The sequence below is a fragment of the Natrix helvetica genome (genome assembly GCF_964273705.1).
Source record: "Natrix helvetica genome assembly, chromosome: 14".
In the NCBI taxonomy this organism is placed as follows: domain Eukaryota; kingdom Metazoa; phylum Chordata; class Lepidosauria; order Squamata; family Natricidae; genus Natrix; species Natrix helvetica.
Genome location: NC_138564.1, coordinates 8,158,724 through 8,186,148, shown reverse-complemented (window position 1 = coordinate 8,186,148; position 27,425 = coordinate 8,158,724). Strand labels below are relative to the sequence as shown.

Sequence of the window (27,425 nt, the reverse complement as noted above, 5' to 3'; positions counted from 1 at the left end):
CTCCTCTTCTCCCCCCATCCCCATGAATATGGGAACCACTGACATGTCCTTAGCCCTCTGCACTCGCTCAGAGGATCACCCTCCATCCTCCCCCCCACGTGGGGATACAGCTGAGGACCCTCCCCCCAACACTCTGCACCCACTCATAGGACTCTCTCCCTTTTTCTTCCCCCCCCCTTGGATATGGGAACCACTGACACCTCCATTAGCCCCCTGCATGCGTTCAGAGAACCCCTCCTTCCTACACCCACGTGGGGATAAAGCCAAGGGTCCTCCCCCCAGCACTCTGCACTCGCTCAGAGGACCCCACTCCATCCTCCCCCTCCCACATGGGGATATAGCTGAGGACCCTCCCCCCAACACTCTGCACTTGCTCAGAGGACTCTCCCCCTTTCTCCTCCCCCCCATTAAATATGGGAACCACTGACATCTCCATTAGCCCTCTGCACTCGCTCATAGGACCCCACTCCATCCTCCCCCTCCCACATGGGGATGTAGCTGAGGACCCTCCCCCCAGCACTCTGCACTTGCTCAGAGGACTCCCCATCTCCTTTCTTCCCCCCCCCCCCCATTGAATATGGGAACCACTGACATCTCCATTAGCCCTCTGCACTCGCTCAGAGGACCCCTCTCCTTCCCCCCACGTGGGGATACAGCCGACGACCCTCCCCCCAACGCTCGCTCAGAGGACTCTCCACCCCCTTTCTCCCCCCCATTCAATCTGAGAGCCACTGACACCTCCTGAGCCCTCTGCACTCGCTCAGAGGTCCCCTTCATTCTTCCTTCCTTCCCACGAGCCTGTGGGCCCCCAGCGGCGCCTCCCGCAGCCTTCTGCACGCGCTCAGAGGCGCGCTCACCGTTGTGGTTGACCCAGGTCGGCTTCAGGAGCTTCATTTTTTCCCCGCCTCCTCCTCCTCCTCTTCTCCTCCTTCTCCCCTCCGCCGAACCGCTGCTGCTCTCGCTCCGTGCCGAGGGCCGGGGCAGGCGGGACGGCCCCGGCTCAGGCTGCCCTGGGCGGCGACGGTGGCCTCAGCCCCGGCCCCGGCCGCCTCAGCGCCGCCTTCCTCCTCTTCCTCCCTTCTCCTCCTCCTCCTCCTCCTCGAGGCCCTCAGGGCCGCCGCGCCATCGCCCGTCCCGCCAGCCGCAGCCGCCGCCGCCGCCACCCGGCCGCATCCCCCGCTCCCGGCGGCTCCCCGGCAACGCCGGAAGTCAGCGGAGGGCAACGACCCAAGCGGCCCGGCGGGAAACAAGGGACGACGCCCAGAGAGGCCGGCCGGGTGGCGCGGCGGGTGGGGGTTTTGTGGGGGGGGCTTCCCGGGAGGCCTCAGACGGCGACGGCCGAAGGGCGTCCGGGCCGCCGAGGGTCCCCGGAGGAGGAGGAGGCGGCGGGGTAGAGGGAGGCTCGAGGGCGGCTCAGAGGCCCCGGCGGTCGGCATGGCTAAGCGCAAGGGCTGGGAGAGGAGAGAGGGGCGGCCCTGTCAGGCGGCGGGGAACTACAGCTCCCGGCAGGCTCCGCTAGGGCGGCTGGCTCTGAGGCATGCTGGGAGGCGTAGTTCGGCGGGAGGCCGCGGGGAGCGAGGCCGAGAGAGGGTGACGTCATGAGTGTCCCTGCAACTCTGAAGGGTTTTAGAATAAGGGGATAGATGTGGAATAGAATTAAGAATAGAAAAGAGTAGAATAAGATTAAAATAGAATATAGAATGGAATAAATAATAGAAAAGAATAGAATAGCATTAAGAATAGAAAGGAAAAGAATAAGATTAGAATGGAATAAATAATAGAAAAGAATGAATAAGATTAGAATAGAATATAAAATAGAATAAAGAATACAATAGAATAAGATTAGAATAGAATAGTATAGAGAATACAATAAATAGAGAATAGAATAAGATAATAGAATATAATAAGATAATAAAAAGAATAGAATTAAGAATAGAATAGAACGAGATTAGAATAGAATAGACAATAGAATAGAAACAAAATATAATTCAATAGAATAGAGAATAGATTAAGATTAGAAATAATATAGAATAGAATAGAATAGAATAGAATAGAATAGAATAGAATAGAATAGGAGTAGAATAAAACAGAATAGATTAGAATAGGAGTAGAATAGAATAGAATAAAAGAATAGAATAGAAACTTAATTGTCACTTTAAATGTACACTAATCAGCATACATTAAAATGAAATTTTGTTGCATTCAGCTCTTTAAAAGAGAACCATTATGCATATACCCCCATATACACATATTCAAGATATACAAACATTATTTATTGATATATATTTTTCTATTGCATTTATATACTTTAGTAAAATATATTTTAAAATACATTACAATGTATTTACCTATTTTAGTATTCAGGTGGTTCTCCACTTATAACAGTTCGTTTAGTGACCGTTTGAAGTTACAACAAAATTGAAAAAAGTGACTTATGTTCACACTTAGCAACTGTTGCAGCATCCCCTTGGTCACATGACCAAAATTCGAATGCCTGACAACTGGCTCATATTTATGACCGTTGCAGCGTCCCGGAGTCATGTGATCCCTTTTTGCGATCTTCTGACAAGCAAAGTCAAGGGGGAAGACATCTTCCGTTAACAACTGCATCATTAACTTAACACCTGCAGTGATTTGCTTAACTGTGACAAGAAAAGTCAAAAAATAGAATGGAATATGGAATGGAATAGAATTCTTTTTTTAATTTTAATTTTATTTTAAACATACATTTATATTGTCTTTACACTTTTACATCTTTTAACTATCCATTGTATTTCTTTTATCTATACATATCTATCTATCTATCTATCTATCTATCTATCTATCTATCTATATCTATCATCTATCTATCTATATCTATCATCTATCTATCTATCTATATCATCTATCTATCTATCTATCTATCTATCTATCTATCTATCATCTATCATCTATCATCTATCTATCTATCTATATCTATCATCTATCTATCTATCTATCTATCTATCTATCTATCTATCTATCTATCTATCTATCTATCTATCATCTATCTATATCTATCGTCTATATATCTATCTATATCTACCATCTATCTATCTATCTATCTATCTATCTATCTATCTATCTATCTATCTATCATCTATCTATCTAATATATCTTTTATCTCTATTGATTCCATACATAGAATTCTTTATATATACTTATATATACTTATATAAGTAGTCCACGAGGACAGTTAAAATATTATTAAAATGATATAATGAATTGGCCACCCATCTTACCATAGGACAATTCTGGGCAGATTTATAAATGTATAAAGCTTTTTTTAATATGTTCTGTTTATAGTTTTCTTATTTATTTACACCACCCGTCTCACCTTGCAACAATTAGAGAAAACATTAAAATTATATATATATATATATATATATATATATATATATATATATATGTATGTATGTATGTATGTATGTATGTATGTATGTATGTATGTATGTATGTATGTATGTATGTATGTATGTATATATATATATAGAGAGAGAGAGAGAGAGAGAGAGACAGAGAGAGACAGAGACAGAGACAGACAGAGATGCGCGCGCAACTTTTCCGGACCCTCCCTTCGGAAGTGGGAGAGCAGCAATCAGAGCCGGACTTCGGTCCGTCGTTTGGAGCGGTCCTCCATCAGGAACGGAGCCATGTGGGCTCGTGGTGCGTTAACCCGCCTGGGGAACCAGGCGGGAGGCGCTTTATTTCGGTAAGCGGTCCTGGGTGGGGGTCTTTCCGCCCCTTCGGCTTCTTCCAGCGGCGACCGGCCTATGTTGGGGTGGATTAGGGGAAGCAAGTCTCGCCCTTGGGACGCCCCGCACCAGCCCCGCCTCGAAAACCTATCATACAGCAGAAAAACAAGGACCCTTGGAGGTCATCTAGTCCAACCCCCTGCTCAAACAGGAGACCCTGTTCCATTTCAGACAAATGGCTGCCCAGTCTCTTAAAAACGTCCAGTGATAGGTCACCCACAATTTATGATGATTTATAGAACATCAAATAAGGTTGGAAGGGACCTTGGAGGTCATCTAGTCTAACCCCCTGCTGGAGCCCATTCCAAGCAAATGGCTGTCCAGTCTCTTAAAAACCTTCAGTGATGTAGCACCCACAACCTCTGGAGGCAAGTTTCACTCGTCAATCAATTAGAATAGAGCTGGAAGGGGCTTCGGAGGTCTTCTAGTCCAACCCCCTGCTGGAGCCCATTCCAGGCAAAATGGCTGTCCAGTCTCTTCTTAAAAACCTCCAGTGTTGGAGCACCCACAACTTCCGTCGACAAGTTGTTCCGCTGATTGATTGTTCTGAGTGTCAGGAAATGTCTTCTTAGTTGGCTCTCTCTCCTTGATAACCTTCTCTCTATTATTTCTATTCATCTGTATCCCGCCTTTATTACTTTTACAAATAACTCATGGTGACAGACATATCCAACATACCTTCCTTCTAATTTCTCTGCAACCAACCTGGATTGACATTATATACACTTTCAGTTCTCAGTTAATCTGGAATGGACAACTTCGTGCAAACCACTGGCAGTCTTCCCTCTTGGAACTGAGAACAGCTCTGCCCATGAGGTAAAGTAAATCCCAAATTGTTATTCAATCCTTTCCACCTCCTAATATAGGAAGAACTATGAAAATGTGTTATTTCCTCTACCTTCTCTGAGAAAGTTTGGAATCCTGCGGTTAGGTTCTCCGTTCTCTCATGTTATCATCCCAAGAATTGAACTTTGGTGGACAATGAACGAGCCGAGATCATTCCTGGATGAATAGCGATTTAAATCTTCATCCTGTTAATTACTTCTGAACATTTCTCATGTGTTTTACCATCTGTTGAAACATAGATAAATAACTATAGCTTTCTTGGCTTAGTGTTGTGAGTGAGAGGCCAGTCAGGCTCTTTACAATTCATATACATGTTTTATCTTTACAGTGAACAATAGCTTAAGAAAAGGTAATTTGACTCGGAGAATCTATTAAATGTTCTAGAGTGAGGAACTCGGCTTGCTTTTCCAAGTTCACATTTCAAATTTCTCCAATGCACTCAAGTAACTAGTTAATATGGCTGCAATTTATTTTTTGCTTATGCAGGAAAAAATGCTGCTGAATCCAATAGGATTTACATTTGAGTAAGCACTCATATATTGCAATACTCATACCCACACGTATAAGTGTAGTCTCAACTTCTATCCCTAATGGAGCCTGGAAATCTGTCTTATGTGACCGACACAATTTTACAATTGTTTTGTGGTGATGGTGAAGCAAACACCGTGATTTTAACGTAAATGTGCCAATTGTTAATTGAATCCATTCCTGTGGGTATTTTTTATTTTTTTGGTATTAAACTGGCCCAAAAGGCTAGAAAAAGCCCCCCAAAAGATGTTATAAATTAGGCACAAGACTGCAAAACACTACAACCATCTGTGATTTTGAGATTGTTTTTGCATTGAACTCATTCTAAGAACAGTGATGGTGAACTTTTTCGGCACCGAGTGCTGAAAGGGTCGCATAGAAACATCGCACACGCATGCACACGCTCGTGAAAAGCTGAATTTCTGGATTCTAGCACGCATGCATGTCCGATGATCAGCTGGCCGGTGTACATATGCAGGCCGGTTTTCGGCACGGCCGCGAAGAACAGCTGACCATCGCATGCATGCCAGAAACCCAGAAGACAAATAGGCACGGTACGTGTGCCAGGCGACATGACGTTGCATGCCACTTTGGCCAAAGTGTGTCATACGTTCGCCATCATGGTTCTGAGAAGGTGAAGTAGCATTCTATAAAATTCAGGTGACGACTGGTATTTTATTGATTTCTCCCTCCATTAGAGCCGAGCCCCCGAGGAAGAAGAAAAGGGTAGATCCGAAGCAGGACTACGCTCAAAAAGAACGGCTGAAAAAGAAAATCAGAAAATTGGAAAGAGCAGCTCAAGAGTTGGTGCCTATTGAAGACTTCATCATCCCGTTCAAATTCATGGATGAAAAAAGGTCATGGGGACAAATTTTATTTAGTATGTTCGTTTGTGCCGGCTGGAGGATTTGGGGAGTGGATGTCCACCCGTCTCCCAAGGGGCTGAGACGGAGAAGCTCTACTCTAAAGATGGTATACCGTCATAAATAGGAGTCAGTTTGCCAGGCATTTGAATTTTGATCATGTCACCTTGGGGATGCTGCAAAGGTCATTAAGCGTGAAAACGGATAAGTCACTTTTTTCAATGCCATCCTAACTTCGGTCACTAAATGAATTGTAAGTTGAGATAACCTTTATGAAACTATAGAACAGGGGTGCCAAACTCAAGGCCCGGGGCCCAGATCTGACCTACGGGGTGCTTAGATCTGGCCAGCAGGGACACCCTGGAAACAGCAAAGGACCAGCCTGCGATGTCTCTGCCAGCGAAAATGGACTTTGGGAGGGTGGGCCCTCCCTCCCGAGTTCTGTTTTCTCTGGCAGAGGATTGCAGGAGGCCGTTTCAGCCGAAAATGGAGCTCAAGAGTGTCCTGAGCTAGGCTTCCCAAGAGTATGAAGCAAACTCCTTGTCCCGACAAAAACCCCTTTTATTAATTTAGTGTGAATTCTGCTCATTTATATCCAGCAAGGGAGGATTTACAATCACAGACCTTATCTGCCTTGGGGAGCTGCCAGGCTGATATCTGCAAAACCTGGCAAGGAGTCTCGGAGAATCATGAACCAATTAAGTGAACTAATGGCCTCCTGCAAACTCCACTCACCTTTTGCTCCTCTTTTATTTCCTCTGGGAAGGGCCATTCATTGTCCACCTGTAGCCTTACTCCCGTCGACCCCTGTTCTTTAGCTCTTCCCTTCGTCTGGCAACTCTGCGCATGCCCCACTGATGTCTGGCTCTGAAGGCAGCTGATAACTGACATACGGCTCTTGCCCCTTCTCTGCCTCCGACACAGAGCCCTCATTAGAGCCATCCCCAGACTCAGGGGACTGGCCCATGTTCCTCCCCAACCTCCTCGCTGTCTCAATCTCCTGGCAGCTGGCAGGCCACATTTTCACTGACACACTGCTTGGGCCACCAGACACCTCCGAAAAGAGTGACATTGAGCTGCCCATGTCCACCCTGGCCACACACCCCCCCCCCCAAGGTCAAACGACGCTGATGTGGCCCTCAATGAAATCGAGTTTGATACCTCTGCTCTAGAAGAACTCAATTCAGAAAACCTCCAGGTGTCGTATTTTTAACCTGCAGCCTATTTTTCTCACAGGGTCCGAGAGCCTGCCTCGCTGTCCCTTGACGAAAGGGAAAAACGAGCGAAACTTTTGAAGCAGTGGGCCGCCTATAAGCAACGACAGGACAAGGCCGAGATGGACACCGTGAAAACTCTGGTCGCCGCTCAAGAACAGGCTTTGAGGGAATTGCGCCTGGAGTCCGAAGAGCTGTACCAGGCAGCCATTCTGCGGGATGATTGCTTGTTCCCTTTCGACAGGCAAGAACCTCTGCACACACCCCCTCAGGCTACCTACGAAGCCCCCGAAGGAAAATGCAACGATCTCACCAGGACATACACGTACTGATTGGGTTGTGGGAAGAGCAACACCACCAGCAAGCGTAAAACGTGCTAAATTATGCCTGACCATTTCTTAGATCTCAAGCACTCGCCCGTTGTAGAGGTTATGCAAAGGTTATGTACAGACGTGCGCAGCAAACTGCCATATCTTAAGTAACCGATGACCTCAACATTTGTGACCTCACCTAATTGGTAGAGCCAGGTACTACCAGCAACTGTTGTCTTATGTGAAGCTTCTACCTTGGCTGGGATGGTCTTAAGAGATTGACAAGGAGAATAAGCCAATAAGATGCTGTTGCTTACCTACGCTCTTGCTTTGTTGGTTGAAACTGTATAAAAGCCAAATAAACTCTGCGTAAGGCAGACGGGCATTTTGGACACCAACTCCTGTGATGGATTTCTGAGACCAACAGCTGATGTAGCTGTTGGATAGACCCACCATTGAGACACGTGGATATACAAGAGTCAGTGAAAATAAGCTTTGAATGCTGACTCTTTTAAATAGAGATTTAATGTCCTACGTCCATGATGGCGAACCTGTGGCACGCAGAGCTATATTTGCTGCCACGCTAGTCGTCAGCTCCGGCACTAGTTTTTGGCCTTCTGGAGGGTTGGGGGGGAGGCCATTTTTGCCCTCCCCAGGCTTCAGGAAAAACTCCAGAGGCTGGGGAGGGGGGAAAACAGGCCTAATGGGCTAAACCAGAAGTTTCTTGGCTCCCCCTCCCCAGCCTCCCGAGGCTTCCGGAAGCCTGAGGAGGGCGAAAACGACCTCCCCCAGCACTCCGGAATCCAGAAACGGATCGTTTCTGAGCTTTCAGTTGGTTCGCTGGGGCTTTCCTGAAGCCTGGGGAGGGCAACCGGAAGTTCTGAAATGATCGGTTTACACCATTTACGCTCTCCCCAGGTTTCATGAAAGCCTCCGGAGTCTGGGGAGGGGCAAGTCATGTGCGCATGGGTGGGATTGAATTGGTGTTGGCATGCGCGATAGCGTGCGCACAAATTTTGGCACGCCATAAGAAAAAGGTCCACCGTTACTGTCCTACGTGTTCCCATGTTTGGGGGCCCCACGCCCATTTATTCAATAAATAAAATCTTGCTGTGAGATGCCTGTGAGCCAATCAGAAAGGATTAATTTTCTTGGGGGGGGGGGATTGAAAACGCAAAGCATCCGAGATCCCATCCTATTCTGAGCTGATTCTTAAGAGATTAATGGTAGGTGCAGTGATTAATGGTAGGTGCAATCTTGTAGAAATTCCTTTTTTTTTTGCTCCTTCTGGAAGTTGAATAAACTCTACTTGCCAATCTTTTTCAGAGCAGCTATTTACGGAAAAAATAAATCTGACACCGTTAAACCCAGGCCTAGCCAGGTGGAAACACAGATTTATGGTGGAAAAATCCCTATATTCAGGATGAAAAGTCTCTCGAGGGTCCCATGAGGATATTGGGGAGCCTCATCCTTTGAGGTTTTCTTCCTCAATGGGTGAATTCCAATCAGGTGGAGGACTTTTTCTCATTTTCCATACTGGTGCGTGTTTCTCTTTCTTGACCATCCGTTCACGCTCACTGTTGCACAACTGTTCCTGCAACAGATCAAAGCTGTGATTTAATAATATCCCAACACTCGGTACACACCATGGTTTTTAGAGTGAAATCGATCTGTAGGGTCCTTGGTGCTCTCTCAGCTTGGTTGTCTTCCTGCAGATGTTTCATGACGCAAACTAGGTAACATCATCAGTAGCAAACCCCCACTCCTTGCTAGCACTGATGGTGTTACCTAGTTTGGTAATGAAACGTCTGCCAGAAAACAACCAAGGTCAGCACCAAAGGCTTGCTTCCTTCCTTCCCTTCCATCCATCCATCCATCCATCCATCAATATGCTGACTCTTTAAACCGCTTACAGCAGGGGTCCCCAACCCTTTGGATCTCAGGCATCACAAATTCATAATTTTAAATCCCATGGACCACTAAAACTGCAGTTGGACACAACTAAATAAAAGACGGGGAGGAAAAGTTAGCTGTTCCTGCTCCTAAATCAACCAATTCACGAGGTAGAGAAGCATCTCTTTCTGTTCTGTTTTTAATTTTTTTATTTCGTATGGCGTAGCAAAACGCAGCCCAGTGCATACAATTCATAGAAACCACACCTAAATTGCCTATCGAAATACAAAACCCCAGAGCAGTGCATTATTTTAAAAATGAAATGATGAATAAAAAGGAGTAAAATTATATAGGGACGTGGCAGCTTAGTGGCTAAGATGCTGAGCTTGTCGATCAGAAAGGTCGGCAGTTTGGCGGTTCGAATCCCTAGCCTAGCGCTGCGTAACAGTGAGCTCCTGTGACTTGTCCCAGCTTCTGCCAACCTAGCAGTTCGAAAGCAAGTAAAAAATGCAAGTAGAAAAATAGGAACCACCTTTGGTGGGAAGGTAACAGAATTCCGTGCGCCTTTGGTGTTGAGCCACATGACCACCGAGATGTCTTCAGACAGCGCTGGCTCTTCGGCTTTGAAACGGAGATGAGCACTGTCCCCTAGACCCGGAAATGACTAGCACACATTTGCAGGGGAACTTTTCCGTAAACTTATATTTCTGTAATTTCCATCTTCCAGATCCCATACTGTACCTTGGCCACTGCGCTTTTGGTTCTCTCCCATTCTTTGCAATTCTTGTAATCCTTTTTCCACTGCGCACAAGATGGCATCCCCCCGTAAGTGTAATAATGATGATATAGATTACGGATGCTCCGGCACAGCTTCCATTCGGACCAGTAATCTGTGCAGGATCGGGGCGGCTGACAGACACAAAGCACAAAACAAACTCCATAGAGCGGGAGAGATCATGGACAGCATAGCCCTCACCTTTACAATGGGTGGGGAAAGAGAGTGAGTCAAGAAGGGACCCTCCCTAGTTTCTAAGGATGTAAAGGAGAGGGCTGTAATGCTATGTGGGGGAAAACTTGGGAGACGGGGAGATGAGATGCTGCCTAGGGAATGTTTAGATAATGGGCAGCATAGCCCTCAGCTTCCTAACGGGTGGAAAAAGAGACTGAAGAAGGGACCCTCCCAAGTTTCTCGGGCTGTAAAGGAGGCGGCTATAATGGTAAAGGGGGAAAACCATGGGAGATGAGATGCTCTCTAGGGAATCGTCAGATAAGAGATGGCATAGCTCGCAGCTGCATAATGGGTGGAGAAAGAGGCTCAGAAAGGACCCTCCCTAGTATCTTTGGCTGTAAAGGAGGCAACTATATAGGGTCTCCTGCTTGGGCAGGGGGCTGGACTAGAAGACCTCCAAGGTCCCTTCCAGCTCCCTTCCCCTCTCCTCTCGCTGGGCGGCATGTACATTTATTCTGAAATACAGAACGTAAAATAGAATATTACATCATCATTGTGCATAATCATGCTCTCTCTCAAAAAAAGCCATCTCTGAGCTTTGGAGTCCCTTAGAACCAAGACTGCTCAACCCTAGAGAAAGTCAACATCAGGCTGCTTTCACAAGACCTACGAACACCCGTGTCCTGCATTCACACAACCTGCGAGCTCCAAACACACAGAGACACACACACGCGCGCGAGAAAGGCTTTTCCTTCCTGCTGGCTCAAGGGTTGACCCTCACAGTGGCCAGTTTCTTTTCAATTATTAGCCACGATTCGGCCCGGAGAAGCTCACCCGCCAAACTTCTCCCTCAGCGGCCATCGCGTGATCTCCTCTCCTGTGGAAGAACGGCCTGGGAGGGGCGGAGCGTCTGGCCGATCGTCTCCGCCCACCTTTGTCCCAACGGGCGGGGCAAAGCGCCGTGCGGAACTTTAAACCAAGGACTCCTAAGGGCTATAGTCAATAGGGCGCAGTCATCTCTTCCGGTTCTGTTGTGTAATTGGAAAAGCGGGTAGAGGGGGCGGGGGGGGGGAAGGACTTAAGAGCTACAATCCGTAGAGAACACACATCACGTCCGATTCCCAGATGTAAAGGAAAAGTTCCTCCATGTGCGGGTGAGATAGATAGGTAGGTAGGTACGTACTGTAGATAGATGATTGATAGATAGATAGATAGATAGATAGATAGATAGATAGATAGATAGATAGATAGATAGATAGATAGATAGATAGATAGATAGATAGATAGATGATAGATAGATGATAGATAGATAGATGATAGATAGATAGATGAATGATGGAGAGAGATGTGGACGAATGGTGGAGATAAGGTAGGTAGATAGATGTGAATATATAGGTAGATCTGAGATAGATGGATGGATGGATGGATGATGGAGAGAGAGAGTTGGCGTTTAAAGCTTCAGAATACAAATCAGTAATGTAATTTTGCCAGTCTGATCATTTTGGAGCAGTATAAGCCATGTGGCTTTCTGGGAATTGTAGTAGGATGGAGGCACGAGGCTCTCATTGGAAATCAAGTTTTTTAAAAAAATATTGCATTTTGTAATGGTTTGGGCCAACATGTTATTCACAAATCATGCCCTTTGCTCTCTTTACAGCAAAGCAATTTGACAAGAATGTAATTTGGCCGTTGGAAAGAGTGGCGTTTCTCAACCTGAAAACCCCAAATGATAAAACTTGGGAAAGGTAGCAATAGATTAACAGCGGCATTTGTTCTGATGTTGGCAGGGGAAATGGGCTATGATAGCTTGTCCTCTAGGTCATCTATACCCATCCCCCTCAGTAGTGGAATCACTCTGCCTCCTAGGAAGGTTAAGGCTAGCAGGCCCAAGTGTTAGAGCCAAGTGCTCCCAGATTATTAGCAAGACGCTCTTAGTTATTACCGCTTCACTTTCTTTAAATGAACTATACCAATAGAAGAAAGTCTTTGTAGCTCAGGGTTGATCTGTGGGGTCCTTGCTGCTCTTTGGCCTTAGTTGTTTTTTTTGTGGACATTTCATTACCCAAGTAGGTAACAACATCAGTGCTAGATCAGATGGGAGAGGAGGAGGAGGATTATCGTTGGGTCCTTGGTGCTCTCTGAGCTTGATTGTTTGCTTGGACGTTTCATTACCTAACTAGGTAACACAATCAGTTTTAGAAGGGAATGAGGAGCAGAGATAGGAGGAGGACTGTTGGGTCTTTGGTGCCCTGAACTTGGATGTTTTCCTGCAGACGTCTATACCCAACTAGGTAACATCATCAGCGCTGAAAGGGAGTGGGGGGGGGGCTTTGCTCTCAAAACTGAAATGTCTCCAGAAGCCTATTTTCATTTTCTGTTCAAATTATCAATGCGGAGAAGCAGGAATACAAAGAGTCTCGCCAGCAGTGCTACAGGATTATTTTTATTGTCCTCCGGGCGTTAAAGGGTTCAGGGTTTTCGGCCTTTCTTGCGAAGGGACTGACCTTCTCCGGAAAACGCAATAAAACGACTGCCAGCATCATCCTGGGGGAAAACAAAAACGGAGAAAAGGATAGAGAGGTGATTTGGACCATAATTATTTTCTGGAATTGCACACATAAAGTCAACAGGTCCTGCTTCCAATGCTATTCGGAAGAATAATTGTCAAGCTTATGGAGGATCCAGGTATGTTTTTGGTGGAAGACACCGGAAAAGTTTGCATAAATCATTTCTGGGGATTTTGGCCCACAAGCTACTTAACACAACATTAGCATCAAGATTTCCGTTCCTTTCAATCTATATAAAAATGGCTGTCTCTCTCTCTCCCTCCCTCTCTCTCTCTTACAAATAAATACAAATAAAACTAATAAAATTAATCATAATTCTTACATTCAACCAACTTAGATATTTCTAATAGCAATACAGAATTATATTAAGTTGCAGTCTGCCATTATTCAATTATTCCATGTTTCCTCTTGTTATTGCTCTTATTTTATTATATAAAAATGTATACATTAACATTCCCCCTTTCTCTTATTTCTATTTCTTATTCTAACTTTTAGTTATGTCACCCTTTATTAAAAGACGTTTCCTTTCTATCCTACCTAAATTCTAGCCATGTCACCTACCTAAAAAAGGAAGAGAGAGAGAGAGAGAGAGAGAGAGAGAGAGAGAGAGAGAGAGAGAAATCATCTATCCATCGTTTCTTGTCCGCTTCGATACTTCAATTGCTATGCTTTTTTTTGACTGGCCTTCCATATTCCTCTCTTGGATCTTTGTCTCTGCATCTATTTTTTGGCTGTTCAACCTAGGTCTTTCTCCCATCTCTACCCTCTTCCCCTGCCTAATTTCCAAAATTTCTGGGCGGCACTTGTTGAAGTTCACAATCTGAGATCCAGCTTTAAAAAATAATAATAATAATCCAGCTTCGCTCACCTCTTCTATTTTCTTTACCAGCGGCCGGGAATTTCGAATGAATGTGATCTTGCCAATCTTGAACTCATAATTCGGAATGCCCCTGCCAAGAGGAAGGGAGAAAGTTACCCGTTTAAAAAAGACAGAATTCAGGAAAAAAAGTTTATTGCGGTCCATTTTGCATTTCAGGGCCCTGCGTTCACACGTTCCCTTTTGTTCTAGGCCTGGATGTTTAACACACTGAAATTTTGACTCTATTTCGTAAATTGCCATAATTCAAAAGGATACTGGCTAGCACAAGCATTTCAAAATCAACCCATTTAATCCAGGTAGACCAGGGGTGTCCAAACTTGGGAACTTTAAGACTTGTGGACTTCAACTCCCAGAATTCCCCAGCCAGCCATGCTGGCTGGGGAATTCTGGGAGTTGAAGTCCACAAGTCTTAAAGTTCCCAAGTTTGGACACCCCTGAGGTAGACAATTGGAGAGATGCGGTGGCCTAGGGGTGGAGCTCTCGCCTCACAATCAGGAGGCTGTGAGTTCAATCCTAGGTAAAGGCAGATATTTCTCTCTCTGGGCACACTGGGAATAGATCTGCTGAACAAAACTCCGCATTGGCGACAGGAAAGGGCATCCGGCCATGTAAACGCTCTGCTCCATTCAGTTGCCCAGAGTCCTCCCCCGCAAGGGATTATGGGGTTGTTAAAAGACGGATGATGATGAAGAATCCAGAAAAATACTTGCTGGATTCTCACAATACGTAGCTTTACTCCCACCTCACCTTATTTTTAGGGTTCAGCATAATTTGCAAACTCAGCCATGAGTTATTTCGGCTTAAGCGGCTTTACAAAACCAGCCACTGTGGTTATTCACATGGTTTGAGGCCCCATATATTGGGCAAACCCAGGCAACTAGAGTTTATATTTTAAACTAGGTCTAAACAAACAAGTGATGAAGAAACCAGAAAACAGAAAAGAAAATATTAAATAGACAAGTATATATTCAAGAGTGGGATATAAAGGACCAGGGGGAGGGGGGGACATAGTTAGGATAGATTAACGAGGGTAAGGGAATAAGAAATGATACTAAATTATAATTGGGTTTGCAGAAATACCACATCCCAAGAAAACGTAAATTGTGATTTGCAAGAGACACCTATAACAACAGAAAAAGAAAGGGAGAGAGGAGGAGAGGAAGAGGAGGGAAGGAAGGAAGAGGTAAGGAGAGGAGGGTGGAAGGGAGAGAAAAAGAAGGAGAGAGAATAGGAAGGGGAAGAGTAGGAGTAGGGGAGAGGTAAGGGAATAAGAAATGATGCTAAACTATATCTGGGTTTGCGGAAATTCCATCCCAAGAAAACATAAACTGAGATTTGAAAGAGACACCTATAACAACAGGGGGGGAAAAGAAAGGGAGAGAGGAGGAGAGAATGAGAGGAAGAGGAGGGAAAGAAGAAAGAGGTAAGGAGAGAAGGGTAGAAGGGTGGAAGGGAGAGAAAGAGAAGGAGAGAGTATAGGAAGGGGAATAGGAAGAGTAGGGGAGAGGTAAGGGAAGAAGGAAGGGGAAGGAGAGGAGGAAGGAAGTAGAGAAAGGAGGGAGGGAGAAAAGAAAGGGAAAATAAGGTGTTATTACAACAGGAGGAAGGGATGGTAAATAAAGCAACTCAAACTGTATACTATAACCTATTAAATGGAATAACAAATGTATAAGGATGACAAATGTAAAGAAGAAGAAGAATTAGGTGAGTGTATACTCAACAATGGCATGTAAGAGAATAAGAATTAAAAATATTTGAGGAGGAAACAAAAGGAAAGAAACGGGAACACCAGGAAAAAGAGGGAATTGTGGTGCAAGTGAGAGAAAGAAAAAACTAACCGTCGAATATCTCCTGGTTTAATTGGAGAAGGACTTGGGTCAACTCCCTTCTTTTTTCCATCCAACCTGTTCCCAGACCCGGAAAACGCCTGACGAAAGAAGAGAGAAACACAATCACTTAAACGACGGGATGTATCTGACAAAGGGCGCCATCAAAACTCAACCGAATATATTTGTTTTGCCCCATTTCCCGGCCTTTCTTGCCATCCATCGTTAAGCGAATCACTCTGGTTGATTCAATTAGTCGCAGGGTTATTAAGTGAATCTGGCTTCCTCATTGACTTTGCTTGTCAGAAGGTCGCAAAAGGGGGGAGGGCGTGACCCCGGGACACAGCGACCGTCATAAAGATGAGACAGTTGCCCTGCATTTAAATTTTGATCCCGTAGCCATAGGGAGGGTGCAACGGTCATACATGTGAAAAACAGTCGTGACGTCATTGAAACATTGAGCAGTCACTAAATGAACTGTCGTTAAGTCGAAGATATATAGTTTTTGCACTTTTACTTTGCTTTTGGTTGGATTCTTTCCCGTTTCTCTATTTTCTTGCTTCTCTCCTGTTTTCTTAAAAGGTACTGAGATCGGCTTTAAAAAGAAAAACCTCGACAGAAGAGATTTAAATCGGATTTTACCCCGAATTTTCCCTGAAGCCAAGGAACAAAAGTCGGAGCATCAAAGATAATTTTTTCCCCGCTTTTCTTTACAATCCCTCAGGAGTTTGCAAGTTGACCGAGGTAGCTTTAAATCCCAATGATGAACCTAAGTAAGGGTTATCTCCAGAAAGGGACTTACACGGAATCCCAGGTCGCTCACATAACCACTGTGGTCTGCTTCAACATCCTAAAAAGCAAGAGAGGAAAAATAAATAAATGAAGCTATTTCATTTAGCAACAAAGATGATAAGGCTGGAGGCTAAAATATAGGAAGAACGGTTGCAGGAACTGGGTATGTCTAGTTTAATGAAAAGAAGGACTAGGGGAGACACGATAGCAGTCTTCCAATATCTCAGGGGTTGCCCCAATGAAGAGGGAGTCAAGCTATTCTCCAAAGTACCCGAAGGCAGGATAAGAAGCAATGGGTGGAATTCACTGCCTCCTGAGTCCCAGCTAATTGGCTGGATCTTCTTTTGTTGCCCTGCGCAGGAGAACGGAGCTGGGAAGCAGGTTAGTGGTGTAAGGAGGAGATGGGAATTTTGCAGTATCCTTCCCCCAGAGTGGGGAGGAAATTGGGATTTGCAGTATCCTTCCCCCAGGAGTGGGGAGGGGATGGAGATTTTGCAGGATCCTTCCCCCAGGAGTGGGAAGGGAATGGGGGATTTTGCAGTATCCTTCCCCTGGAGTGGGGAGGGAATGGGGATTTTGCAGTATCCTTCCCCTGCCATGCCCACCAAGCCACACCATGCCCACAGAACCGGTAGTAAAAAAAAATTGAATCCCACCACGTATACCATGTGTTATTTTAAAAATATCATTCGAAACTCCTCCTCTCAAGTGAAAGGAAAAGAGGTCATACATGTGTGTGTGTTTCTCTTGGGGGAGAAGGAAGCCAAGTGCCAACAGCAACACAACAAGAAGCAACTCACAGCAGACTCCTCGTGCGACGCTTGTCTCTCGGGCTCTTTGTAACCCAAAGGTGCATCGAAGTCTACCTGTTATTAAATCAACGCAACGACGTTACACCTAGCTCACAAATTAAGTCAGTGCAACACAAAAGTTACACCCAGCTCCCAATCATCACAGTGCCTATAAAACCACCCTATGTCAGGCACAAACAACAAGACACACTCATGTAGAGTTTAAAGTACCGTATTTTCGGAGTATAAGACACACCAAGGTTTTGAAGAGGCAATTTTTTTAAAAAAATAGGTTTTTGCACTCTGCAAACCTTCCAAAAACGGCTCGTTTTCGCAAAAATGGACCCATTTTTTTCCAAAAAAAGAGGCATGAATAGCCTTTAGGGAGCTTGTAGAGTGTTCTTGGGGGGCTGCCCCCCCCAAAACGAACAAAAAACGGCCTGTTTTTCACGCAAATGGGCCCATTTCTTTTGTTTAAAAAATTGCATGCATAGCCTATAAGAGGTTTATAAATACTCCTTGGGGCTGGGGGCAAAATTGAGGAAAAAACAGCCCGTTTCTCACTCATTTCTGCCCTCCCCAGCTCCCAGGAGCACTCTGGAAGCCTCCTAAAGGCTCTGTGCGGCCATTTTGGTGAAGGGGGCAGGGCTTCGGGAGGCAAAAAATGCTGTATTCCGTGTATAACCCAGATTCTCAGCCTCTTTTTTGCGGGAAAATGTTGCGTCTTATACTCCCAAAAATACGGTAGCTACTTTATTGTTCTATGCCCATAATACAGCAATCTTCCTAGACGGGCAGATTTCTCCGAGGGAAAAAACATAAGGTTCCATGCCCTCTTATGCTTATGTAGTGAGTCCAGGCTAATTGTCTATTTGATCCCTCCTTCCAGCTGGGCCAAAGTCTGCCTTGTTCCATTTTGGCATCCCATGGTACCTCTGCCCTACTAATAGCTAAGCCAAGATAAGAGACTGCTCATCTCTGACTTACATTCATGTCACATTCAATGATGGACACAGCTTTGTCTGGTTTCGTCTCCATGACTCGAAGTTCGTAGATCTAAAAAAAAGAGAAGAAGAAGAAGAAGAAGAAGAAGAAGAAGAAGAAGAAGAAGAAGAAGAAGAAGAAGAAGAAGAAAAGGGATGAAGAACAGACTGCATGGAAGTCCTTCCCATCCCCTTAAAACTAGCAAGCTGGGGAATTCTGGGAATTGAAGTCCACACAGTTTGCCCGAGTTGAGAAATGCTCTACCCTCCCCTTCTCTGCAAATAGATGATGCTACCTTCTCATTGTAGTTGATGGCAATGACGTCTCCAGTGGTGAGGCAAGCAAAATTCCGGAGCGCGTTTTCCAATCTTCAGAGCGCGTTAAGTGGAAACAGAGTGTTGTGGCCCGTCGACCAGCGCCCCTCTAGCAGGCGAATCAGGAGGAGGAGGACAAAGCGTGGGAGTCAGGGTCAGCCTCAGGGCAATATGAGAGCTCCGAGGGGGAAGTGGGAATGGATCTGGCAGAGGGAGAGAGACAGAGCCTGGGCCGTCTGTCAGCCCTCAGATGGAGAGTCAACGGCCCCCAGGTCTGGAGGCAGCTGATGAGGAAAGCTGGGTCCAGTAAAGCTGCGCAGAAGGCAGAGGAGAGGAGAGCAGTGGAAATCTATGAGCCGGTCCTTGGGACGGAAGAGCCATTGCTGCCGGCAAAGCCCCACTCTAGCTCTGGGGGATAAAAGGCAGGGGGGCGGAGATGAATAGATGTGGAAGACAGCTATTCATCTTCCGGATGGACAGACTTGTTAGCCTGCGGTGAGAGAGAAACTTTCTGCCGGGGTTGCCGCGTTCCTAATCAAGGAATCATTGATTTAACCACAAAGGGTTTGTTGTGTTTGGGGAGTTGGGTCCGAACACAGAGATCTCCTGATTGCATTGTAAAAACACGGGGCAACTTTAGAAAACGATATACAAGTTACTGAACCCTATTGCATTCCCCCCACCCACCCACGTACAGGTAGTCCTCAACGTACAACCACAGCTGAGCCCAGCATTTCTGTCACTAAGCAAGAAAGGTGTTAAAGGAGCTTTGCCCCCATTGCATTTCCTGCCACGGTGTTTAAGGGAATCCCTGCAGTGGTTCAATTGGGAACACGGTTATTAAGTGAATTCATCTTCCCTGCTGACTTTGCTTGTCAGAAGGTCGCAAAAGGAAAACGCGTGACCCCGGGACACCGCAGCCGGCGTAAATACGAGTCGGTTGCCAAGTGCCTGAATTTTGATCATGTGGCTGCGGGGATGCTGCAATGGTCGTAAGCGTGAAAACTGGTCCTAAGTCACTTTTTTCAGTGCCGGGATAACGTTGAACTAAATGAAGTGTTGTTAAGTCAAGGGTTACCTGTATACATTTAGAAGCAAAACACCCAATATCTAATTAATCAAGGTGTTTGTTGTGGCCCGCCAGGGGCCAGTGGAGCTGGCAGCAGATTCGGACAGTGAGGAGGTTGGGGAGGAACATGGGCCAGTCCTGGAGTCCGGGGAAGGCTCGGACTAGGGCTCTGTGTTGGAGGCAGAGAGGGGACCAGAGCCGTCTGACAGTTATCAGCTGCCTTCGGAGTCAGAGATCAGTGGGGCAGAAGAACAGCTGGAGCCTGTTCCCAGTGTGCAGAGTTGCCAGACAAAGGGAACAGCTAAAGAACAGGGGTCAACTTGGGAGTGAGGCCACAGGTGGACAATGAAGGGCCCCTCCCAGAGGAAATAAAAGAGGGAGTAAAAGGGGAGTGGAGTTTGCAGGAGACCATTAGTTCGCATCATTGGTTCATAACTCTCCGAGACTCCTTGCCAAGTTTTGCAGATATCGGCCTAGCAGCTCTCCAAGCCAGAGAAGGTCTGTGACCGTAAATCCTCCCTTGAAAGACTTTGCTGGATGTGAATGAGCAGAATTCGGTCAATTAATAAAAGGGTTATTTTTTTTTGTCGGGACCAGGAGTTTGCTTCAGGCTCTCGGGAAGCCTCGGCCAGAACAGTGTTTCCCTCTTGAAGGACCCTCCAAAAAGGATACACAGCTTTGGGATTGGTGATGTCAAGGAAATCGGGACTCTGTGGCTGAAATTTGGAATAGGTAGCTACTTGGAGGTTGACGCTTTCCACCTGCACCAGGCCTCCTTCCTCCAGGAGAAGATTCTGCATCATCTTGGGGAGAAAAACACAGCCAAACTGATTTCATGCAAAAGAAGAAGAACGGAGGAGGAGGAGGAGGAGATGGATATTATCTGAGCACCATGTCTCTAATTTAATGGAACAAAACCGTCTACTTACCCAGTGTGGAAGGTAACAGATGCCTTCATCAGCCACAAATTCCAGCACGCCACAATGAGTCATCCGATCCGAATTTTTATTCGTCAGTTTAAACAACATCGGGTAGGTGATATTAAGCCGACCTAATGGAAAGCAGTAGAGAGGAAATCGACAAAGCACATAAGATTCAAGGAGACAATTCTTGCACTTGCAGAAAATCCCTAACCCCTTCGTTTTCTCAGTGTTTTTTTAGAGGGTGTTTTTTTATTAATTTGCTTAAAATTAATTGCTCTCTCCCCCATCCGAGTTTTTTTTTCTTCTAAAAATGACTTTGAGACTGTACATGGGTGGAGAAAACTTATCTTTGTGTAAAAATGAAATTTAATTTTTAATTTAAATTTGATTTCTGAGGTTAATTTGTATACTTTTTAAAAAAATTATTAGTTATATTGCATCGTACACTGCCCAGAACCTCCCTTTGAAAGAAATGGGCAGTTTAGAAAATAGATGATAGATAGATAGATAGATAGATAGATGATAGATAGATAGATAGATAGATAGATAGATAGATAGATAGATAGATAGATAGATAGATAGATATAGATAGATAGAGGATGGGATGGGAGAGAGGGAAGGAGGGAGGGAGGGAGAGAGAGAGAGAGAGAGAAAGAGAGAGAGAGATATGAGGATAGAGATAAGATAAATAGATGAATGGATGGATAGAAAGATAGATAGATGGATGGATGGATGGATGGATAGATAGATGGATAGATATAGATATACCCTGTTTCTCTGAAAATAAGACCTCCCCGGATAATAAGCCCAATCGGGCTTTTGAGCGCATGCGCTAATATAAGCCCTCCCCGAAAATATTGTAACACAGCAGCAGCCATGAGGTGACCATGCTTGCCGCCTCCTCTACCTCAACAATAATAAGACCTCCCCAAAAATAAAGCCAAGCGCTTATTTTGGGGGGTCAAAAGAAAATAAAACCCTGTCTTATTTTCGGGGAAACACGGTTGGTCGATCGGTCGGTAGATAGATAGATAGGTAGGTAGGTAGGTAGGTAGGTAGGTAGGTAGGTAGATAGATGAGAAACTGAAATAGGTAGGGAGAGAGAGAGAGGGATAGATGGATACTGTGGATAGATGAGGTAGATGAGATAGATAGATAGATGGATGGATGGATGGATGGATGGATGGATGGATGGATGGATAGATAGATAGATAGATAGATAGATAGATAGATAGATAGATAGATAGATAGATACTGCCAAACAAATCATTTTGGTCAAAGAGTAGGACCACAATCCTTTAAATAAACAGATGTGCTATAACAGAGTATCAAGCATGAAAACACATTTCATATACACAACTTACTGAGTTGATCCAAGGCAGAGGGTGGCATAATTACTGCAAGAAAAAGACAAAAACAATTTGTGAAAAATGTGAGAAAAAACAGAAACCAGCGGGCAAAAAAAATGCAATTCTAGGACATTTAAACCACAGACTTCAACAATTCCCCCCAATATTGAAGATATCAGGGCAGCGGGGGTATTCAGCAGGTTCTGACCAGTTCTGCAGAACTGGTAGCGGAAATTTTGAGTAGTTCATAGAACCAGTAAGTACCACTGGTCATAAATACGAGTCAGTTGTCAGAAGGTGAATCCCGTGACATGGGGAATGCTACAATGGTTGCTAAGTATGGAAAATGTCCATAATTCGCTTTTTTCAGTGCAGTTGTCATTTCAAACGGTCACTAAAAGAACTACCCGTGTTTTATTACGTGGGATACTGACTGCTACGAACTGTTTAGGTCAAGGTGTAAAATGAGGCTCCCTATGAGGTAACCAGGTAAAACAGGATGTTCCCACGGGACAACAACTAAGCGACCCGCCCAGTCAGTTGGCAAACAGGTATAGTACAGGAAACAAAACACTTGTGAAGAAAGGATGACTCTTCTCACCAGAGCACGAGACTAGGTTATCCAAACACGCCGAGAGAGATAAATCACATTTCTAGCGAACACTGGCCTGTAAACAGATTTACAAGCTTTGGCATCTGTATTGAGTACAAGCTGATCCGGTCCGTATATTCTTTTTTTTTTAAAAGCAAATTAAGCAACAGAAGAGACAGTTATTAATGATTCATAGCCATGTTGTCTCCAAGGGCTTTTTTTGTTTTGTTTTGCTTTAAGATTGGAAGCCCCGAGTCTTTCCATAGCCGCTGTGAATAAAATCGTTAGAAATCAACGTTGAGAGGCTTGGAGAAACAAAATGCGCTTTTAAGAAGAGCCGAAGAGGCGCCCTATAAAAAATTCATGGCTATATTTATTAAGCTCATCGAGCAAGTTTCCTGCGAAAAATGGTTCCAGAATAAAAGTGGCAGACAGAGTATTACTCAACATGGGACTTATTGTAAAAACGGCTAGATAACAGATGAAGAGTTCAGAAACTTAATGACGAAAGAAAATCAACAAACAAACAATAAATACAGGTACACAGAACACACATACTGTAAGCAATGTACATGACTATGGATTAAAATGTATCGAACGTGGAATACGTGGAGCATTATTGTACAAGTATGAAAATAAGGGATATACCGTATTTTTCGGAGTATAAGACGCACCTTAGTTTTGGGGGAAGAAAATGGGGGGCTTGGGGGGGGGGGAATTCTGTCTACCAGGTATTCATCTGGCTAGCGTCTTTAGCATGGTCTGCTTCAGCTCATAGGTTTGCTGGTTTTGGGCGTGTGCTTTTTATCCCCTGGTTGGGGATGAAAAACAGCTTCTAAAGCACAGCTGATCGTGGAAGATCGCTTCACTCGTTAGCGCCTCGTTAGGGCTGAAAAAAAAAAGCTTAGAAAAAACTACATTCGGAGTATAAGAGGCACCCACATTTTTGGCCTCTTTTAGGGGGGAAAAAGTGCATCATACTCTGAAAAAATACAGTAACTATTTTTATTTATGTATCATTAAATTTATACTGCTGCCTATTCGCCCATGGCGACTCAATATTGTACGATATTGTACTATTATGTACAAAATCATGCATTTAAGAGAGATTATGCTGAATGACCATGAGAATAATGGTTATGATTATGATCATAATACTATGTATATTTAATACAATACAATAGCAGAGTTGGAAGGGACCTTGGAAGTCTTCTAGTCCAACCCCCTGCCTAGGCAGGAAACCCTATACCGTTTCAGACAAATGGCTATCCAACATCTTCTTAAAGACTTCCAGTGTTGAGTATTCACAACTTCTGGAGGCAACTTCTGTTCCACTGATTAATTGTTCTCACTGTCAGGAAATTTCTCCTCAGTTCTAAGTTGCTTCTCTCCCTGATTAGTTTCCACCCATTGCTTCTTGTTCTACCCTCAGGTGCCTTGGAGAATAGCTTGACTCCCTCTTCTTTGTGGCAACCCCTGAGATATTGGAACACTGCTATCATGTCTCCCCTAGTCCTTCTTTTCATTCAACTAGACATATCCAGTTCCTGCAACCGTTCTTCATGTGTTTTAGCCTCCAGTCCACTAATCAACTTCGTTGCTCTTCTCTGCGCTCTTTTTAGAGTCTCCACATCTTTTCTACATTGTGGCGACCAAAACTGAATGTAGGATTCCAAGTGTGGCCTTACCAATTTAAAAAGGATTTAATACAGCAGTGTTGTTGCAAAACTGGAAATGTGATGTAGAATAAAGGAAAATGCATAATAAATATATCACCTATGGGCCAAATCATTGCTATTTCAGCCTGCCAGAGAGGAAAGTTACAGTAAATCAAATTGAAAACAAAGCCAAACAGCGCATACTTTTTCCGCCTTTCTCCACATCGGATCTGTCATTCGGGCCAGCGAGCATGGAGACGGAGAAACAGCGGTATTGTGTGGAGAAGCGGTTCTGGAAGACGCGGGGGATGGGATGATCAAACATGTTGAAAGAAAACTGAAGGAAAAAAGAAAAAGAAGGAAGCGTTAAGTCGAGCACAATCTATTTGCCATAATCAATTCTACTCATTTATGTTTTTAATTTATATCTTTTTAAAAATCTTTTACAATTGTAAGCTGCCCATGGGCGGCCAATGAATTTTACAAATAAGCAAGCAAACAAATAAGGGTAGTTCCCGAGCCAAAAATTCCAGTTTTTAAGTGAGTTATTTATTAAGTGAGTTTGGGCCCATCTTACAACCTTTCTTGGCACAGTTGTTAAGTGAATCACTGCGACTGATAAGTTAGTAACGTAGTTGTTAAGAGACTCCCCATTGACTTTGCTTCTCAGTAGGTCGCAAAAGGGGACCACATAACCACGGGACATTGCAACCGTCATAAATATGAGTCAAGTTGCCAAGCGGCTGAATTTGGATCCTATGAGCCAAGCGTCGTAACTGTGAAAGACTGTCATAAGTCACATTTTTCCATGCCGTTGTAACTTTGAACAGTTACTAAATGAATTGTTGTAAGTTGAGGACTCCCTGTATTGGAATAAATTGGACAGAAATGGGATCAACACCCATTTTACTCCTCCCTTTGAAACCTTAATAGAAACCCCATCCTGTCTCTGCCCCAGATGTGGTTATAGCCTGCCACACCTGGAGTGGGTCTATAGCTCACCTCCCAGGATGGGGTTTGAAGTCCACGCCACCTGTATAGATTTCGTAATCCATCATGCCCAAGTGAGTTTTCAATCCATTCTGCCCATAGGGCGATTTTGCCTGCACAGGTTTTGTAGTTTCACTCACCCACCCCAAAGGGGGTTGTAACCCAATCCGCCTGCATGGGCTTTGTAGTCGCCCTTCCTTAATGGGGTCTGTAATCCACCTTGCCTGAATGGGGTTTTACAGCCCACAACCTCTAGGTTAAGTTTATACTCCATCCCACCTGCATAGGTTTTGTAGTCCACCCCTCCTGGAAGGGCTTTGGATCCTAACCCTAACGGGATGGGGTTTTGTAGTCCATCCCTCCTGGATGGGATCTGTAGCCCAACTCGCCTGCACGGGGTTTGTAACCCACCCTGTCAAGAATGGGTTTTGTACTCACAACTCCTGGATGGGTTTGTAGTCCATCCCACCCGCATGGGATTTGCAGTCCACACCACCTCAACAAGGGCTTGTAATCCATCCTACCAGGTTGGCGTTTCGTAGCCCCCCTCCCCCAACCCAACCTCTGGTTGGAGTTTGAAAGTCCATTCTCCCTATCTGGGGCTTCCCACTTGGATGGGATATATATAGTCCAACTCACCTGCATGGGTTTTGCAGTCCATCCCCCCCACCCCCACCCCCAGATGTGGTTTGAAACCCACCCTGCCAAGATGGGATTTCTATACCCCACAAACCCTGGGTGGGATTTGCAGCCCATGAGGCCTGCCTGGGGGCCCGCATGGGATTTGTAGTCCACCCCGTCAGCTTCAGACAGCCCAGCTCCATCCCGGCCAGATGAGTCGGCATTTTCCCTCCCTGCCAACATCTCGCCCTCCCTCGACCCCCCCCCCCCGAGGGGTATCCCGAGGCCTATACCATGCTGGCGACGCCTCCTCCGGTCTCCACTCCCAGCCGGCCAAGAGTCCCCCCCAAAAACCGGCAGCCACCGAGCCGCTTCTCCGCTTTTCGCCCGGCTAGGAAGTCTCTCGCGACGGACGGGGAGCCGCTCTTCGGCCTAGGCCCAGGCCTCGCTACGCGGGATCCCCCCCAAATCCGGCCTTCCTGGGGAGCAAAACGGGGATCAGACAGACACCCCCGTCCTCTCTTCGGAGTATGGGACGTTTCTGCGGGGCAGAGCAGGCAGGAAGATTTAGTTTAAAGGAGCGGAGAAACTACGCCTCCCAGAATGCAGTTCGCGCCGTCGATCCGTCGATGTTTTCTTTCCGGCTGTTCGCAAACGACTCGGGCGGAACCGTAAAACTATCCTTGTTTTCCCTCGTAGTTGAAGCAATCGAGTCTCCTGTAAGATATTCTGAAATACAGGAGCGTCCTTATGGATTTCCTCAAAAATCACCCAGGGTTGCTTTAGGAGGTTTATCAACTCAGACAGAGAGCGGGGGACGTTATAGGCCAGGGAATGCCCTCAACAAAGATGGCGGCCACCAGTTAGCCCTTACTATGCTGGCTGTTTTTGTTTTGGTTCTGAAAAGGGGAAAAAAATGATGGGCGACCGTCCTGGCCCAAGAGTTAAGAAGTTTTGCTTTGCAACATCTACTACCGGTACTGTTTAAGCGTTATGGGTAGGACTAGGAAAATGAATGGGGATAATTACAGGCAGCTTAACAGAGTTGGAAGGGACCATGTAGGTCATCTAGTCCAACCCCTCGATTTACAACAATTCGTTTAGTGACCAAAGTTACAAAGACACTGAAAAATATGACTTATGATCGTTCTTCAAGGTCTACTGTCGAGGGCTATTGTACATTGTACTGTTCGGAATATAAATACCTTAGAGCACCATAGAATGCATAAAAGTGTAGAAACAAAAATAGAAGTCTTGTTTATTTATTAGTTATGGACAGAAGCCTTAACCTAACAGAAGTCTGCCCCCCCCAAACGAAATTAAAAAACAGAGAACTGTTTCTTTCTATGCATTCTGATTTAATTAGTTCTCCCTTTCTCCTTCTCTTCCTCCTCCCCTTTCTATTCTGTTCTGTTCCGTTCCGTTATTTTATTCTATTCTATTCTATTCATTCTGATTCAATTATTTCAAGCCTTGGAATGGAACGGGACACCTCCCTCTTTACAATTATGTACAAAAGCCTACCGTATTTCCACCCTCTTCGCCCAGCACATATGGAACGATGCCTTTTGAGAGCCGGAAGTCTCCCTCTGAAACTATAAAGACCGTACCCCGCTCTCTTCCTCTCTCCGCCTCTTTGAGACAGGCGGAGAAGAAGAGGGCGGGACTGAGAAGCGGTAACCCCGCCCATTC

General features: G+C 45.2%; 4 protein-coding genes across 6 annotated transcripts in view; 1 reads left to right on the top strand and 3 right to left on the bottom strand.

Annotated features, from left to right (window-relative positions):
* HIRA (histone cell cycle regulator) overlaps positions 1-1,006 on the bottom strand; it is a 35,173-nt gene extending 34,167 nt beyond the window's left edge. For both annotated transcript variants that reach the window (XM_081966873.1, XM_081966874.1), the window contains exon 1: positions 858-1,006. In XM_081966873.1, the coding sequence (XP_081822999.1) occupies positions 858-894 (37 nt within the window). In that variant the 5' untranslated portion in view covers positions 895-1,006. The remainder of the gene's footprint in view (positions 1-857) is intronic.
* Positions 1,007-3,598: 2,592 nt separating this feature from the next.
* On the top strand, positions 3,599-8,746 carry MRPL40 (mitochondrial ribosomal protein L40). Its single transcript, XM_081966601.1, has 4 exons — positions 3,599-3,730; positions 4,506-4,589; positions 5,846-6,004; positions 7,247-8,746. The coding sequence occupies exons 1-4, from the start codon at positions 3,672-3,674 to the stop codon at positions 7,554-7,556; spliced, it is 612 nt and encodes a 203-aa protein (XP_081822727.1). The 5' UTR covers positions 3,599-3,671; the 3' UTR covers positions 7,557-8,746.
* Positions 8,747-8,896: 150 nt separating this feature from the next.
* LOC309399105 (synaptic plasticity regulator PANTS) lies at positions 8,897-11,385 on the bottom strand. The gene is made up of 3 exons (XM_081966602.1): positions 11,212-11,385; positions 10,170-10,337; positions 8,897-9,129 (listed from the first exon to the last, which is right to left on the bottom strand). Exons 1-3 carry the CDS (start codon positions 11,236-11,238, stop codon positions 9,001-9,003), a joined length of 324 nt encoding a protein of 107 aa, XP_081822728.1. The 5' UTR covers positions 11,239-11,385; the 3' UTR covers positions 8,897-9,000.
* Positions 11,386-12,802: 1,417 nt separating this feature from the next.
* Positions 12,803-27,390, bottom strand: UFD1 (ubiquitin recognition factor in ER associated degradation 1). Of its 2 annotated transcripts, XM_081966572.1 has the most exons (13): positions 27,258-27,390; positions 26,027-26,274; positions 24,327-24,459; positions 21,888-21,920; positions 20,530-20,651; positions 20,273-20,403; positions 18,513-18,585; positions 18,221-18,289; positions 17,243-17,308; positions 16,453-16,500; positions 15,663-15,751; positions 13,813-13,894; positions 12,803-12,921 (listed from the first exon to the last, which is right to left on the bottom strand). In XM_081966572.1, exons 2-13 carry the CDS (start codon positions 26,027-26,029, stop codon positions 12,847-12,849), a joined length of 924 nt encoding a protein of 307 aa, XP_081822698.1. In that variant the 5' UTR covers positions 26,030-26,274; positions 27,258-27,390; the 3' UTR covers positions 12,803-12,846. The 2 variants fall into 2 exon arrangements, with proteins under 2 accessions (XP_081822698.1, XP_081822699.1); XM_081966573.1 differs by lacking the exon at positions 26,027-26,274 and having other exon boundaries at positions 27,258-27,384.
* Between the last annotated feature and the right edge of the window lie 35 nt (positions 27,391-27,425).

Bases quoted from the DNA above. Each gene is read 5' to 3' on its own strand.
- MRPL40 (XM_081966601.1), top strand. From the start codon at position 3,672: ATGTGGGCTCGTGGTGCGTTAACCCGCCTGGGGAACCAGGCGGGAGGC. The intron at 4,590-5,845 runs GTAAAGTAAATC...TCCCTCCATTAG, and splicing joins AGAACAGCTCTGCCCATGAG to AGCCGAGCCCCCGAGGAAGA. The intron at 6,005-7,246 runs GTCATGGGGACA...TTTTTCTCACAG, and splicing joins AAATTCATGGATGAAAAAAG to GGTCCGAGAGCCTGCCTCGC.
- LOC309399105 (XM_081966602.1), bottom strand. From the start codon at position 11,238: ATGGCCGCTGAGGGAGAAGTTTGGCGG. The intron at 10,338-11,211 runs GTGAGCTTCTCC...TGTGTCTGTCAG, and splicing joins CTGAGGGAGAAGTTTGGCGG to CCGCCCCGATCCTGCACAGA. The intron at 9,130-10,169 runs GTACAGTATGGG...GATCTGTTGCAG, and splicing joins CCAAAAGCGCAGTGGCCAAG to GAACAGTTGTGCAACAGTGA.
- UFD1 (XM_081966572.1), bottom strand. The intron at 21,921-24,326 runs GTATGCGCTGTT...TTTTTCTTGCAG, and splicing joins TGTGGAGAAAGGCGGAAAAA to TAATTATGCCACCCTCTGCC. The intron at 20,404-20,529 runs GTAAGTAGACGG...TTTCTCCCCAAG, and splicing joins TCTGTTACCTTCCACACTGG to ATGATGCAGAATCTTCTCCT.